The 15,318-nt window shown below is 44.0% G+C and overlaps 1 protein-coding gene across 1 annotated transcript in view; it reads right to left on the bottom strand.

The window, feature by feature from the left end:
• AFF2 (ALF transcription elongation factor 2) overlaps positions 1–15,318 on the bottom strand; it is a 340,517-nt gene that overhangs the window by 10,367 nt on the left and 314,832 nt on the right. Inside the window, exons 12-18 of the mRNA XM_058196752.1 lie at positions 14,254–14,378; positions 10,286–10,502; positions 8,642–8,778; positions 7,012–7,075; positions 5,419–5,555; positions 3,273–3,344; positions 841–934 (exon numbers count right to left, since the gene is read on the bottom strand). Coding sequence (XP_058052735.1) covers positions 841–934; positions 3,273–3,344; positions 5,419–5,555; positions 7,012–7,075; positions 8,642–8,778; positions 10,286–10,502; positions 14,254–14,378 — 846 coding nt within the window. The remainder of the gene's footprint in view (positions 1–840; positions 935–3,272; positions 3,345–5,418; positions 5,556–7,011; positions 7,076–8,641; positions 8,779–10,285; positions 10,503–14,253; positions 14,379–15,318) is intronic.

Here is a 15,318-nt window from a genome sequence, read left to right as displayed (position 1 = left end):
GACTCTGGGAGTTGAAGTCCACAAGTCTTAAAGGGACCAAGGTTGGAGACCCCTGGACTAGACCACATCCATCATGGCCACGCCACCCAGCAACTGGGCAGAGAACCCCTTGTTAAAATTTTTGAAGCTCACCCTTGGTTCTACAATAATATATTTACCTACACAACACAAAGATGTGGCTGGGTTGTTTTTTTTGCAAAAATGGCCACGTGAAAAAAATCATTGGTAGGCTGGCACTTTCTGCCCGGAGGGCCAATTAAACTGAATACACCCTACATCCGCTTTATAAAAATTCTGGAGCCAAGCATTGTGGCGGAGGCCTTAAAGTAATTTTTTTGGGGGGGTGGGGGGAATGTAATTTGCAAATAAAAATAAAACTCTTCTTTCCAAAGTCACCTTTTAACTGTCTTTGGGGAACGGTTTCTTTGAAGGGATCTCTGGAGGAGAATCCACCCCACTCTCTCTTATCCCTGTTCCCTCCCAAACCCTTAATGACAAGGTTTCACCAGAGGTGGGATTCAGCCGGTTTGGCACGGTTCGATTGAACCGCTTGTAAACTTTGTGTGCAGTTTGGAGAACTGGCTGATCCCACCACTGGCTGGCCACACCCCTCGCCCCTCCCCTCCCCTCCCCTCCCAGGCGCTCTTCACCTCGGCCAGGATCTCCTGGGGCCATTTCACCCTTTATAACCTTTGGTGGCTGAACACAGTAACTAACTGTTGTGTCCCAGCTGCGAAAACATTGTCTATCTGTCTATCTGTCTGTCTGTCTGTGTCTCTCTTTCTCCCTCTCTCTTTCCCTCTCCCCTTTCTGCATAAAAAGCAATTAAATGTCATTTACCTTAAAATATTCCATTAAGGATCTGGAATACTTCATTGCGTGATCCTTCTTCAGTTTAAACATTCTCAGATAGAGAAGGGATAAGCAGCGGTAGCTATAGTAATTTGGAAACACACACAAACACAAACTTGGCGTTATTTTCCGAAGATGTAATCTGTGGGCACCGACCACAGTGGAAAACCACGCTGGGTTAGTACTGACCTATTTTTTTAAAATGGTTTTTATTACAAGTTTTTACAAAGAGACAAGAGGTAATATAGGGAAAGGAAGGAAGGAAGGAAGGAAGGAAGGAAGGAAGGAAGGAAGGAAGGAAGGAAGGAAGGAAGAAAGAAAGAAAGGAAAGGAAAGAAAAGAAAAGAAAAAAAGAAAAAGGAAAGAAAGAAGGAAGGAAGGAAGAAAGGAAGGAAGGAAGGGAAGAAAGGAAGAAACAGAAGAAAGGAAGGAAAGAGAAAGAAAAAAGGAAGAAATGGAAGAAAAGAAGGAAGAAACAGAAAGAAGGAAAGAAAGAAAGAAGGAAAGAAAGAAAGAAAGAAAGGAAAGGAAAGAAAAGAAAAGAAAGAAAAAGAAAAGGAGAGAAAGAAGGAAGGAAGGAATGGAAGAAAAGAAGGAAGAAATAGAAGAAAGGAAGGAAAGAGAAAGAAAGAAATAACAAAGGAAGGAAGGAAGAAGGAAAGAAAGGAAAGAAAAGAAAAGAAGAAAAAGGAAAAGGAAAGAAAGAAAGAAGGAAGGAAGGGAAGAAAGAAAAAAGGAAGGAAGGAAGGGAAGAAAGGAAGAAACAGAAGAAAGGAAGGAAAGAGAAAGAAAGAAAGAAGGAAAGAAAGAAAGGAAAGAAAAGAAAGAAAAGAAAAGGAGAAAGAAGGAAGGAAGGAAGGAAGGAATGCAAGAAAGGAAGGAAGAAACAGAAGAAAGGAAGGAAAGAGAAAGAAAGAAAGAAGGAAAGAAAGAACGGAAAGAAAAGAAAAAGAAAAAGGAGACAAAGAAAGAAGCAAGGTAGAAAGAAATGGTAGAAAGGAAGGAAGAAACAGAAGAAAGGAAGGAAAGAGAAAGAAAGAAAGAAGGAAAGAAAGAAAGGAAAGAAAAGAAAAAGAAAAAGGAGAGAAAGAAAGAAGGAAGGAAGGAAGAAATGGAAGAAAGGAAGGAAAGAGAATGAAAGAAATAACAAAGGAAGGAAGGAAGGAAGGGTAGTAAAAGAAAAATGGTGACGAGAGAGCCACATGAATACAAATATTTCTCAGCTTACAACCACTTGTTTATGTTTAATGACTGAAGTTGCAAAAGTGACTTACAACCAGCCCTCACACTTACAACTGCTCCAGAATCCCCACAGTCGCACGATCCAAATTTGGGCATCGGGCAACCGGCTTGTATTTACGACGTTTGCAACCTCCAGGGGTCACATGATCGTCATTTGGGACCTTCTCAGCTGGCTTCCGGGAAACAACGTTAGCGGGAAGGTCTAGCTTCCCTTACCCACCTTGGCTTAACTCAACGAACGCAGGGATTTGCTGAAGAACTGTGAAAGGAAAGGTTGCAAAGGGCTCCCTTAGCAACTGCCCTTGCTTAGCAACGGCAATTCTATTTGCGAATCTGGTTGTAAGTGGAGGACTGCTTGTAAGGAAAAGAGTGAGGAAGAGGCAGATGAAGGGGAGAAGGAAAGGGAAAAGAAGAGGAAGAAATTAGTCCAGAATGCAGCTGAGCGGGTGATAGAGGGAGCTCCGCGTAGCTCCCATGTAACACCGCTCCTGCTCAGACTGCACTGGCTGCCTGTGGCCTTCCGAGTGCACTTTAAGGTGCTGGTTACGACCTTTAAAGCGCTCCATGGCTTAGGGCCTGGGTACTTACGGGACCGCCTGCTGTTACCACATGCCTCCCACCGACCCGTACGCTCCCATAGAGAGGGACTTCTCAGGGTGCCGTCCGCCAAGCAATGTCGGCTGGCGGCCCCCAGGGGAAGATCCTTCTCTGTGGGGGCTCCTACCCTCTGGAACGAACTTCCCCCGGGTTTACGCCAAATACCTGACCTTCGGACATTCCGTCGTGAACTGAAGACACATCTTTTTATTCGCGCGGGGCTGTCTTAAATTGAATTTTATCAAATTTTTAAAATTCTTATTAACTAATTTTAAATGGGGTTTTTAGCTCACTGTATATTTTAATTTTCAGGCCAATTTTAAAATAAGTTTTTTAATTGCATTTTAAATTATATATTGCACTGTCTTGTTTTATTTTTGCCTGTACACCGCCCTGAGTCCTTCGGGAGAAGGGCGGTATAGAAATCAAATAAATAAATAAATAAATAAATAAATAAATAAATGGCAAGCAATATTGAGGGAAGAGGGAGAAGTCATAAGAGTCTAAATTCTGACCCTCGATGGAAGCTCTAATCAACTCTAATAACAAGACAATTGAGAAAGAAGGACAATTTCTCTCACCAGAGGACTGCAAGTTTCTTGTCTCCTTCCGTGGCAGAAGACCCCGTGAAGTTCTTAAGTCTCATGGCGTACCTTCAAAGAGAGATGGAAGACAAGAGGTTGAACGGGTGACATCAAGGAACATCGGTGGTACCCACAGACACTTTTTAATTATCTCAAGAGTTATAAATAAGCAGCAGAGCATCCACTGCCCTTCCAGAGAGCAGCTGACACCCTTGATAAAGGAGAAATACCTTCACTCAATCAGAATAGAGTTGAAAAGGACCCTTGGAGATCTTCTAGTCCAACCCTTTGCTCAAGCAGGAGCCCCTATACCATTTCAGACCAGTAACCTTCCAGTCTCTTAAAAACATCCAATGATGAAGCACCCACAACTTCTGGAGGCAACTTCTGCTCCACTGGTTAATTGTCCTCACTGTCAGGAAGTTTCTCCTTAATTCAAGGTTGCTTCTCTCCTTGATTATTTTCCATCCATTGCTTCTTGTCTGTCTGTCTGCCTGCCTGCCTGTCTTTATCTATCTATTATCTCTCTCTCAGGTTATCTATCTATCAATCATCTATCACCTGTCTGTCTGTCTGTCTGTCTGTCTGTCTGTCTGTCTGTCTGTCTGTCTGTCTGTCTGTCTATCTATCTATCTATCTATCTATCTATCTATCTATCTATCTATCTATCTATCTATCAACATCCATCCACCTATCTATCCATCTAAATATCTCTATGCCTCTATCATCTATTTTTGTCCATCTATCCATCCTTCTATACATTTATCATCTATTCGTCTGTCTGTCTGTCTGTCTGTCTGTCTGTCTGTCTGTCTCTATCTATCTATCTATCTATCTATCTATCTATCTATCTATCTATCTATCTATCTATCATCTATCTATCTATCTATCTATCTATCATCATCATCTATCCATTCTATCCTACCTACCTACCTACCTACCTACCTACCTACCTACCTACCTACCTACCTACCTACCTACCTACCTATCTATCTATCTATCTATCTATCTATCTATCTATCTATCTATCTATCTATCTATCTATCTATCTATCTACCTCTTTATCTATCTATCTATCTATCTATCTATCTATCTATCTATCTATCTATCTATCTATCTATCTATCTATCTATCTATCTATCTATCATCGATATCTGTCTGTCTGTCTGTCTATCTTTATCTATCTTCACCCTCCCTTCTCTGGAACTTTTCACTCCCATGTTCCCTGCACACTCAGCCTTCTGAAAATCAGATCATCTTCCCATAAAAACCATTGTTCTGAGCCTTAATACAATTTCACAGTGCTTATGTTAAGAATAAGTAATAGAGTTCACTCTCGCGTAAGGAAGTTTTAAGGTATTCCGGCAACTTCATTTACCAGGAAAGAATGGCGTGTAGGCGAACGGCAGTGTGTTGACCATGCTAGTGCACTGTCACCCCCATCACTACTATGATATGCTGGTTATGGAAGCTCCTTTTGATCTATGCTGGCTGGGGAATTCTGGGAGTTGAAATCCGCAAGTCTTAAAGTTGCCAAGTTTGGAGACAACTTTATGCTTGGTGACACTATACAGATATTTTCAGTAAATAAATATACAAACACTCTTATTGACTATAAACTGGATGCATTTTTGCTTTTCCCTCTTCCTTTCCGGTCATATCTAAACAAATGTTTGTAAGCTGAAGCCCTTATCTGCCAAAATTCATTCTGGGAAAATTATTTTACGGCTAATTGATAAACTCTAAAAAGGCAGGATTTATAACTGAGACCTCAATGGTCTCTCTTTAATATTTGGAACGATCAAACTAACCCTTTCCAAGATAAATGTGACAGCCCAACGCTGAAATTACGATGCTTTAACTTCCATCCACTGCGTTTCAATTTTAATTATACGAATATTGCAAATTATACAACACCCTTATTATCGCCTAACAGGGCTAATTTATAAGAACAGGGTCCATCAATTATAAATTTTCCGTGGCGTTCGTAAAATGGAGGAAAGGACTAATTATGATGACTTCTGAGTTGACGATGCCTTGGATTAACCATTAATCAGGTCAGAACGATCCTTTAAAAAAACACCAAAAAAACACAACGAAGCGACTTTCTAATTCTACGTAGAATCACAGAAAAGGCATTAACCTGATGAGTTCCACCGTCTCAGAGTACATGGTGTATGGAGATTTCGCCTCTAACGGATCTCGCTCCATAGCATTCCCGCATTCGATGAAGGAGATCGCCGCGTCGGCATAATTCACCGCTTTGCCAAATTTTTCCAGCTGAAAAATGAAAGGAATTTGAAACGACGCTTGGGTTGGTCTTCCAGATCGGTTAAGAGCGACATGTTTCATTTCCGCTAGAAATCTGAGCCCTTGTGTGCGTCCCCGTTTTGTAGCTCTTGGGGTGCCCCTCCTTCCCAATCTGGATACAGGTAGGCCTCGACTTACGACCGCAACGGAGCCCCAAATTTCCGTTGCTAAGTGAGATGTTTGTTCAACGACTTTTGCCCCACTTTCTTGTCACGGTTGTCAAGTCAATCATGGTAATTAGCAGTTAAGTTAGTACGATATTCATTAAGTGAATCTGCTGTATGAATTCAGGACGACCTGAATTCATACAGCAAGGGCAGCAGCCGCAGCTTCCCTTGGTGTGGAGAACATTGTAAAAAAGCCAGAAGACACCCAAAAGCTTCAGACCTCCCCTGGATCTCCAAAACAACGTTTACCAAATTACAATTTTTAGTACGACGAAGAAAATACATGTAAATAATAAGGGAGACACCTTATTAAGTTTCTTTCTTTGACAGCTTTAACATGTTAGGCCAGAAATCGTTCAACTTCTGTCAGAAACTATGGTAGAAACCAATGAGAGCTGAACACGAGATGTGATTTTAGTCACTGATTTCTGTTCAGTGCCGCTTCTGTTGGGCGGCTTGCGTAGGCCTTGGCTACCCTACTGGGACATGCATATCCCTTGACGCTTACTCAGGGCTGCTTCATTCAACGACGAATGAAGGTTGGTTTCCTGCTCTGTGCTACTTTGAGTTTTCTGGCAGCAACAGAATAACAGAGTTGGAAGGGATCTTGGAGGTCTTCTAGTCCAACCACTTGCTGAGGCAGGAAACCCTATACCATGTCAGACAAATGGTTGTCTAATCTCTTCTTAAAAACCTCCAGTGCTGAAGCATTCGCAACTTCTGAAGGCAAGTCGTTCCACTGATGAATTGTTCTCACTGTCAGGAAATTTCTCCTTAATTCCAGGTTGCTTCTCTCCTTGATGGGTTTCCATCCATTGCTTCTTGTCCTGCCTTCAGCTGCTTTGGAGAATAGCTTGACTCCCTCTTCTTTGTGGCAGCCCCTGAGATATTGGAAGACTGCTATCATCTCATTCCTAGTCCTTCTTTTCATTAAATGAGATATACACAATTCCAGAAACTGTTCTTCATATGTTTTAGCCTCCAGCCCCCTAATCATCTTTGTTGCTCTTCTCTGCACTCTTTCTAAAGTCTCAAACACTTTTTCACGTTGTGGCGACCAAAACTGGATGCCAGGTGGTCCAAAGAATTCTCTGCATTCCTGCGCCCACGGCGGGCATTCCTGTTAATGAACGGTGCTGCATTGCATACTAATAATTAGCATAATTTAATGCACCGTTAATAAGGCTCACCAATGTGTTGTAATCCTCCCTGGCGTATATGAATTCTCTGTTGAGCGAAAGGGACATGAAGAGACTTACCAGAGCATCTGCCTTATGCTTGAGTTTTTTGGCTTCTTGCATATAGTGATCAGCATTGTGAAGCCTAGGAAGACACAACAACAGCAGTCAGAAGAAGAAGCTGATGGGATTTCAGCTCTTTCATTGGCCCGATCTAGACTTTATGCTTACAGGGCTGGGATTCAGCCGGTTCAGCCTGGTTCGGACGAACCGGAGGCTAATTTTACATTTGGTTCGCTGAACCGGTAGTTGCAAGAACTTGTTGTGTCTGCGCCCCCCGAGCCGGGCCTCCTGCCAGAAAGTGACTTGGATAGTGAGGGCCATCAGGACTTACCTCGGGAGCACCAGCTTCCCTGGCTTAGCTCCAGGAGCCAGAGGCAGGCCAGGTGGAAGTGATAACGAGGCCTCCATCCCCTGACTCTTCCCCCCCCCAGGCCATGCCTTCAGACCCAGCTGATGGCAATCAGGCTTGGTTGGACCCTAGATTTCGTAGGCAGGAGAGGCGGGAACAACAGAAACAGGGGTGGGGCAGGCCTAGGAAGTGCTGAGTCATGGAGCCACACCCCACAGGATATAAAGGCAGCAAGAACTGCTGTACCTCTTCACAGCAGGCAAATCAACTGATTAACTAAGAGCATGAAGTTTGTTCCTGGGTGACTCATCGGTGTCGAGGGAGATAACAGAGACACTTGGCAGATGCTTGCTATTCTGCTGCCAGAGCTGATAGTGCCGGCTAATTAAGCTATCACTTGGACGGAGGCAAAGTGGGGACAGAACAGAACTGGCTGGCCCTACCTACCCCAACACACCCCTCCCAGGAATCTCCACGTGGCCCGCTTTGGATGCTAGGTAAATGCAATGCCTGCCCAGAACCTGGGGAGGACAAAAACACTTCCCCCCCCCCCCGCTGTGATGCAGGAGGCTGAGGAGGCCATGCCCAGCCAACAACCAGGCAGAGAACTGGTTGCTAAAATTTTTGAGTCCACCCCTGGGTGGTAGATCAGTTGGGAATCTGAGAGCCGTAGACCAGACAGGGAAGTCAAAAGAATATCTTGGAAGAAGCTGACTCCAAAGGACTTCTGCTAAATCTATCAAGATTTTCGACTTCTAAATACATGCACAGCAATTTATCTTTCCCTACAAAAGTGTGTGTTTCTTCATTCATCCAATCTCTAGTCATTGCACAAAGTACCTCCAGCTTCTGTCTTTGTAACATCAAATTAGACAATTATAGGACCTCACCTGGATCATTTAGAAGGCTAAACTTTAAATGACCAGGTGGATTTTTGGTCTGGTCTGAATTTCATTCAAAACCGGGCCAGGATTGGGAAAACCCAATGGTGTGTCCTGCTTAAGGACAAATGCCAACTGGGTGACTTTGGGTTGGTCTCTCTCAGTTCTAGCAAAAAGGTAAGGGTAAACAATTTCTGAAAATGTTGCCCAGAGAACCGCAGAGTTCTGTCCATGTGGCTGTAGGAGCCACAAGTTATTCAAGCCCCCCCCCACAATTCAACACAATTCAACCCAATCAAAACTAAGTCTGTGTACAGCAAGAACATTCCGAGGCTAAAGTAGCTCAAAGCAATGCAAAATTTTGCTCCAAGCCAACCCAAAAAATACGAATATAGTCATAACGAATAAGTAAACTAACATATCATCAAATGTTATCTTGGGTCTTCTCAATTCAGGATTCCCGTTGGCGAAGGGGGGACCTGTCAACCAGAGATCGTTGTCGAGGTGGCTGGATTCCAGCAAAGGATTCAAAGGCCTGCTGTGAGCATCTTCTTCCTGCAGAAAGCAATTTTAATTAGCCGCCTCAGCCTTCACGCTAAGAATACCTTTACACGTCCCGTCATGCGAGCGCGCGTGCCTTGAAATTAAAATCCAGCTCTTTGTTGTCTTGGGCTGCATGTCGCTAAGTCAAGCTCAGCAAATTAATTAAGTGCCATCGGCTCCATACTGCTCCCATGCCCAGCATCATTAACACCCACTTCTTCCAAGGTGTAATGTCAGCATGGGTGCCTTGTAGCATCACCGGCTTATTAAAATTAAAATGTTGGGAGGCAAACAGCAAGGCGAACGTTCACAAGTATCCAACGATTAGGCCCGGCGCCAGACGAGAGCAGGAGGGTTGCCACTGGGAAAGATAACTCTTGATTCCCTTGGCCTTTTACAATCAGAGACGCTGAACCACAGATTAAAGATCAGCGCTGGGCAGCTTCTCTTGAATTTTGCATGACCAAGGTGAGCACGGTCAAGAGTAGTTGGGGTGGAAAATTTCAAGGAGGACGATGGGTGGCTAAACACTTAGGTAAGGAACTTGGTTCTCCCCCCCCCTTTATCACGGTATTGGTTGTGAAACCGTTTGACTACTTTAGGGAGGGGTCTAGCCGCTCTAAGTCCCTTGGACTGCAAGGCAGTGGTGAAATCCAAACCTGTTTACTACTGTTTTGCTGGCCGCGCATATGCAATGCGTGCCAAATGCGTGCTGTGAGCGCATGCGCAGTGTGCACCAAACGAGTGCTCGGCGTGCGCATGCACAGTGGGCACCAAAAGGAGGCTTGGGAAGGTAAGTAGAACAGCAAGGGGGGGGATCAGCTGTGGCGCGTGATTTAGCTTTGCTAGAAAACAGGAAATCCTGCTTTCTAGCAAAGATAAACCCAGCTGCACAGCTGATCGGAGGAACTAGGAGTTTTTTTTAAACTACTGGTTCGCCTGAACTGGAGTGAACCTGTAGCATTTCACCCCTGCTGCAAGGCGATCAAAGCGGCCAGTCCTAGAGGAGATCAACCCTGACTGCTCTTTAGAAGGCCAGATCCTGAAGAGGAAACTGAAATACTTTGGCCACCTAATGAGAAGGAAGGACTCACTGGAGAAGAGCCTAATGCTGGGAAGGATTGAGGGCAAAAGAAGAAGGGGATGGCAGAGAATGTGGTGGCTGGATGGAGTCACTGAAGCAGTCGGCATGAGTTTAAATGGACTCCAGAGGCTGGTAGAGGACAGGAAGGCCTGGAGGAACGTTGTCCATGGGGTCGTGATGGTCCGGACATGACTTCACAACTAACAACAACAACAACCCCGCTAATCTAGAGGACTAATTTAGGGGCATTGATTAACCCACTCGTTTTGGAGAGCAGAAACATCTTTCCACACCACCAAATGTTGTAGATTTCCTCAGTACCTTCGGGAATCTAGGATTTCCTTAACTTCAAAGTGTTGCTCACCCACCACCATAAATGACTCAGGTGTAAGGATAGGAACTGGGTCCAAGTGGGGAAGTCACTTCCACACTTACACTGATTCCCTTGGAGTTGACGGAAGATTTGTTCTCGTTCTTCCTGTGTTTGGAGCAGGTGTTGGTCTGCAAGGAGCTTGGCAGGGAGTTCTCTTGGTTGAAGGAGCTGTTGTCCAAGATGTTATGCCGCGGAGCTGTCTCATCCATCAGAGGAGACAACGGAGGTGGGAAGAGTTTTTCTTCTCTCTTTTTGGTCACTTTTTTCAGGGAGTTGCTTCTGTCAAAGAAGAACCGAAGCCAAGAGTTTTAGCAAACATATACAGGCAGTCCTCAACTTATCACCAATCCCTTTAGTGGCTGTTTGAAGTTACAACAGCACTGAAAAACAGTGACTTATGACCATTTTCCACATTTATGAAGTGCGATTCAACCGGTTCTGTCCGGTTCGGGCGAACCAGTAGGGGGTGACTGCAGGAGGCTCAGCCTACCTGCCCAGCAGTAATGCCTGAGTACCGCGCATTTACAGAAGGCCGTACAAATGTGCAGAGGTGGCCCGGGCAAGCTCACATTTGTAAACTAGTAGGGAGGTGAATCCCACCTCTGCTGTTGCACCATCTCTATGGTCACGTGATCCAAATTCAGAGTCAGATAAAATCAACGGGAGCATTTAAAACTTCTGTCTCTTAGGATGCTTGTTCCGAATTGGCCAGGATTAGGATGGACGCGGTGGCTCAGGGGCTAGGATGTTGAGCTTGTCGATCGAAAGGTCGGCAGCTCAGCGGTTCGAATCCCTAGTGCTGCCGTGTAATGGGGTGAGCTCCCGTTCCTTGCCCCAGCTTCTGCCAACCTAGCAGTTTCGAAAGCACGTAAAAATGCAAGTAGAACAAATAGGGACCACCTTTGGCGGGAAGGGAACAGTGTTCCCTGTGCCTTTGGCGTTGAGTCATGCCGGCCAGTTATCTACTGGTTCGCCCCGGTTTGGGCGAACAGGTAGCGGTGATGGCGGGAGGCTCCACCCACCCACCCGGACATCATCACCGATGCTTTGCGCATGCACAGAAGTGCCATGCGTGAGCAAAGTGAGTGCGCATGTGTGCGCACAGTTCTGAAACGGTAGCGAAGATAAGTGAAATCCACTACTGCTTTAAACCTTGGCTGTGAATAAAAAGAAAGGAAGAAAATAAAAGAAAATAAAAGTCAAGTCAGATAGAGTCAGATGGCTCTTTAACATGTTAATCCGACCATGGGTTTTTTTTTATTATTATTATCATTATTTTAGTTACTGTCCCAGTTCAGTCAATGAAGATTACTTGGATTTTAATCCTTCCTTAGTCAACTCGTATTGCATTCTCCTGCCATTTACTTTTCATGATTATCGACTCAAATTTTCAATAGCAAATTAAGTCAACAAGAATGGATGCCTCCCTCTTAGTCAATTTAAGTCAGTGTCAAGTTTTTATAGATTTACAATACCTCAAAGGAACACATCAGAGACAAACAAGCAAAAGGAAAGTCAGTTGACTTCTCCATTGGGGGAAATTCAATCACTTCACCTGGCTGTAGTCAACAATGCTTGTCCGTTTCTAAAGGAAGCAGCATCCATTTCACTTATTATTTAAATGTGGCCGTTAGCAAGTAAAAAAAATAACACAAAAAACAACGCAATTGTAGTCGCAACTGGAATGTTCTTCTCATTCCTGATAATCCAGTCCTTAGAACAGATTTTCACAACCTCAGCAAATTTTACGGACTTCAATTCCCAGAATTCTCTACCCGGCATGGATTCTTGGAGTTGAAGTCCATAAAAATGAACTGTTGAAGTTCCTCAACTTCAGCAGCTTTCAGAGGTGTAGACTTCAACTCCCAGAATTCCCTACCGGCATGAATTAGGGGAGCTGAAGTCCATAAAAATGGACTTCAGCCCATAAAAATGGACCATCGAGGTTCATCAACCTTTAGCAACTTGTAGCTATGTGGACTTCAACTCCCAGAATTTTCTACCTGGCATGGATTCTTGGAGCTGAAGTCTATAACAATGGACTTCCTCAACCTTAGCCAAATTCAGATGCATGGACTTCAACTCCCAGAATTCCCCAGCCAGCATGCATTCTGGGATTTGACATCCACCAATGAAAGATGCTTTAGAATATGCACTCAAGATCATGAGATTAACTAGCCAGCAAAGGGAAGGCTGTATGAATGGAGCGATAACCACAATCGGCCATAAAGATGCAAAACTTGGATCAAAAATTGTGGACCTAGAACCTAGGCTGGGTTCTAGGCCACAATTGCCAAACTTGTCTTCATGAGGAACCATGACCATGAGTGCTAAGTCATTGAGATAACTTCCTACTGATCCTTCTGTAAGTGTTGAGACCGTTAGAACATGAATATAGCTGATGATATTCAAAAAGTAGCAAACGATTGAGTTAAATACTAACTGGGAGGATCTTAGTCTCGGTTAAATATAACTAATAAGAAAATCAGGGGGGAAAAATTTCTTGGCAACTGGAAACATCTGGGACCAGGGGAGATGTAGACCTAACATTGGGGAAATAACTATTGATGAACACAATTATATTATAACAGAGGATACCGATAGTTGCAGGGCTCAAAGGAATCAAATTAATGACCTAGAAAACAAGCTGAAATTAAGAAAAATCAGGTTGGGGCCTAACTCTCTGGGGTTTGGTAAAGGCAGGAAATATAAGATTATTATTTTTTTTTAAAAAAAAAGATGATGCAAGCAGTTGGAGAAAGATAAACACATATAGCTTGAAAGATTACATTTGCAACATCCTTAAATGGATTCCACGCTTGAGTTATCGGTGCCATTTTCAGACTTGAAAGATGGGTGTGTGTGTGTGTGTGTTAAAGAAGGCAAATTAGGATAAATTCATTTGCATTAAGTGGAGTTAGTAATTACACAGGTATAAAGAGAGAGATTAAGAATGGGCTGGTTTTATTTCACAATGCTTTAAAAGCCATGAGTTTTAAGTTAATTGCAGGATTATTTACTCAACATAAATTTCACCGCTGTGCAACAATATGACGGGAGGAGCGGTTTCATTTTGTTGGGGGAAAAAAAAATATCGGTCCAAGATAAATCCTTCAAATTAAAGTTTAAAGACCAGACAGAGATAAAACCAGAGGAGGAGGGTGAAGCCAATCCTTGCCTGAGGTCTGTGATGGCGAATCTATGACATGTGTGCCAGAGGTGGCACACAGAGCCCGCTCTGTGGACATGCACACCATTGCCGAGCTGCTCTTCTGGTTTCCAGCGGGCACATGCACATCGGCAAGGTGGTCTTTGAGGGCGCCGGAGCACCGGAAAACAGCCCGAAAAAAACAGCCAAAACCAGGCTGTTTCCAGGCCATTTTTGGGCTTTTTTTTGGGCTGGTGTGCACATTCCGGCGCTCCAGAGCATGTGTGTGTTCCAATTTGGGCACGGTGCTGAAAAGGTTCACCATCACTGCCCTAGGTTGACTGCAGTAACCACTAGTCATCATTATTTCCAGGGGTGGGATACAAATAATTTAACAACCGGTTCTCTGCCCTAATGACCAGTTGGGTAGGTGTGGCTCGGTGGTCATGTGACCATGTGGGCATGGCCAACTCAACATCACTCACGTCAATGGGTGCTTCGCCTTAGCTGTTACAATGTAATAAGGGTTAACCAGAGAGGCAGTTTCTGTAAGCAGGGCGATAAAAATTAGGCTAGAAACAACACCAGAATGTTTCAGTTCCTTACAGGATTAGCCCGGTAAAGTGGAAAAAAACAAAATAAGATTTCTTCCAACAACCAGTTCTCCAAACTGCTTAGAAAGTTAACAACCGGTTCTCCCAAATAGGTGCGAATTGGCTGAATCCCACCACTGATTATTTCTTAGATGAACAAAACATGGAAAACAAAGGGATAAAATAAAACTAGGAAGGTGGTCTACCAACGGCATGGAATTTTTGAAGCTAAAAATCCTGGACGAATTCAGTTAGATCTATTGAGAAAATGTAGGGGGGAAAAACATACTCTTTTATGCCGGGTATTCTATGGTTGGGTATCGGTGAAATGCAGGGAGGAAGCAAGCAGGAAGCCGAAGACTCTTCTAAACGTTGTTTCTTGTTGTCGCCGAATGTGTCCATGTTTTCTGACTGCTTCGATCAGAAGGAGAGAAACCAGAAAATGGTTATGCTTCTTATTGCATCACTATCAGGGTTCCAAGTAACACCCCCAATGAAAGAAAACTCTGAAGCTTGAAGTTCCTCAAAGTTCCATTTTATTAGAGGTGTCAAATTGGCACATCTAGGAAAACCCGAATCTGAAAGTTTCCCAGTTTTCCCCACCCAAAGGAAAGTCCAATTCCCTTCCCCTGCACCCACATGTCCATCACATGGTCCAATCAGAGCACCATCCCAAATGGAGATGCCTCTCAGTTCCAGCCTTCCAGGTGCAGGATAAGACATCCTTGACTCTCTGAGAAAGGAATGTTATTTTGGCTACATATATCACCCTGGCTCCATATAATCCCCCCTTCCAGTTTCCCACAGCAGTAGTAAATGTGGCAGGCCTGAAGATCCAGTGAAAAAGATGGCTTCCAGGCCTGACAATCACCTTTTCAACAACAGATGAAATCAAATCGTTCTTGCCACCTAAACAGTCGTATCCCAGTGAAATCACCTTGCTGGTGGATCTAGCTACCCATGATCTCACCGACTGGGTGAAAAAAAACAACCCTTGAGGAATGGACCCTCCCTCTTTCTGCAAGTGGTGTCCATGAAACCTTGCAAGAGGAGAACCTCGGCAACGTTTTCAGGACATCCCTCACTTCTTCTCTACTGGCTGAGCAGAGAGAAAATGGCCTGGTTTGGCCATTGCAATCCGTGTTTGAGATCTGTGCTGTGACTAAAATGTGGGCAATGAGTCCTCTAAATTGCTCTTCCGGCTGTGGGTCTCTCTAGACCTTTTTCATGGCATACATACCGGATAGATAAAATGGGACAGTTGAGAAGGTTTTGGAGTTCCACAACATGGCTGGTTGGGTGGAATGTGGTGAACCTTAGGCAAGTTTGGAGCTATCTGGGACTAAACACAACC

The sequence above is a fragment of the Ahaetulla prasina genome, chromosome 11, assembly GCF_028640845.1.
Source record: "Ahaetulla prasina isolate Xishuangbanna chromosome 11, ASM2864084v1, whole genome shotgun sequence".
NCBI classification, from domain to species: Eukaryota; Metazoa; Chordata; class Lepidosauria; order Squamata; family Colubridae; genus Ahaetulla; species Ahaetulla prasina.
The sequence above is the reverse complement of the archived record's forward strand: the minus strand, read 5'-3'. Positions and strand labels throughout refer to the sequence as shown.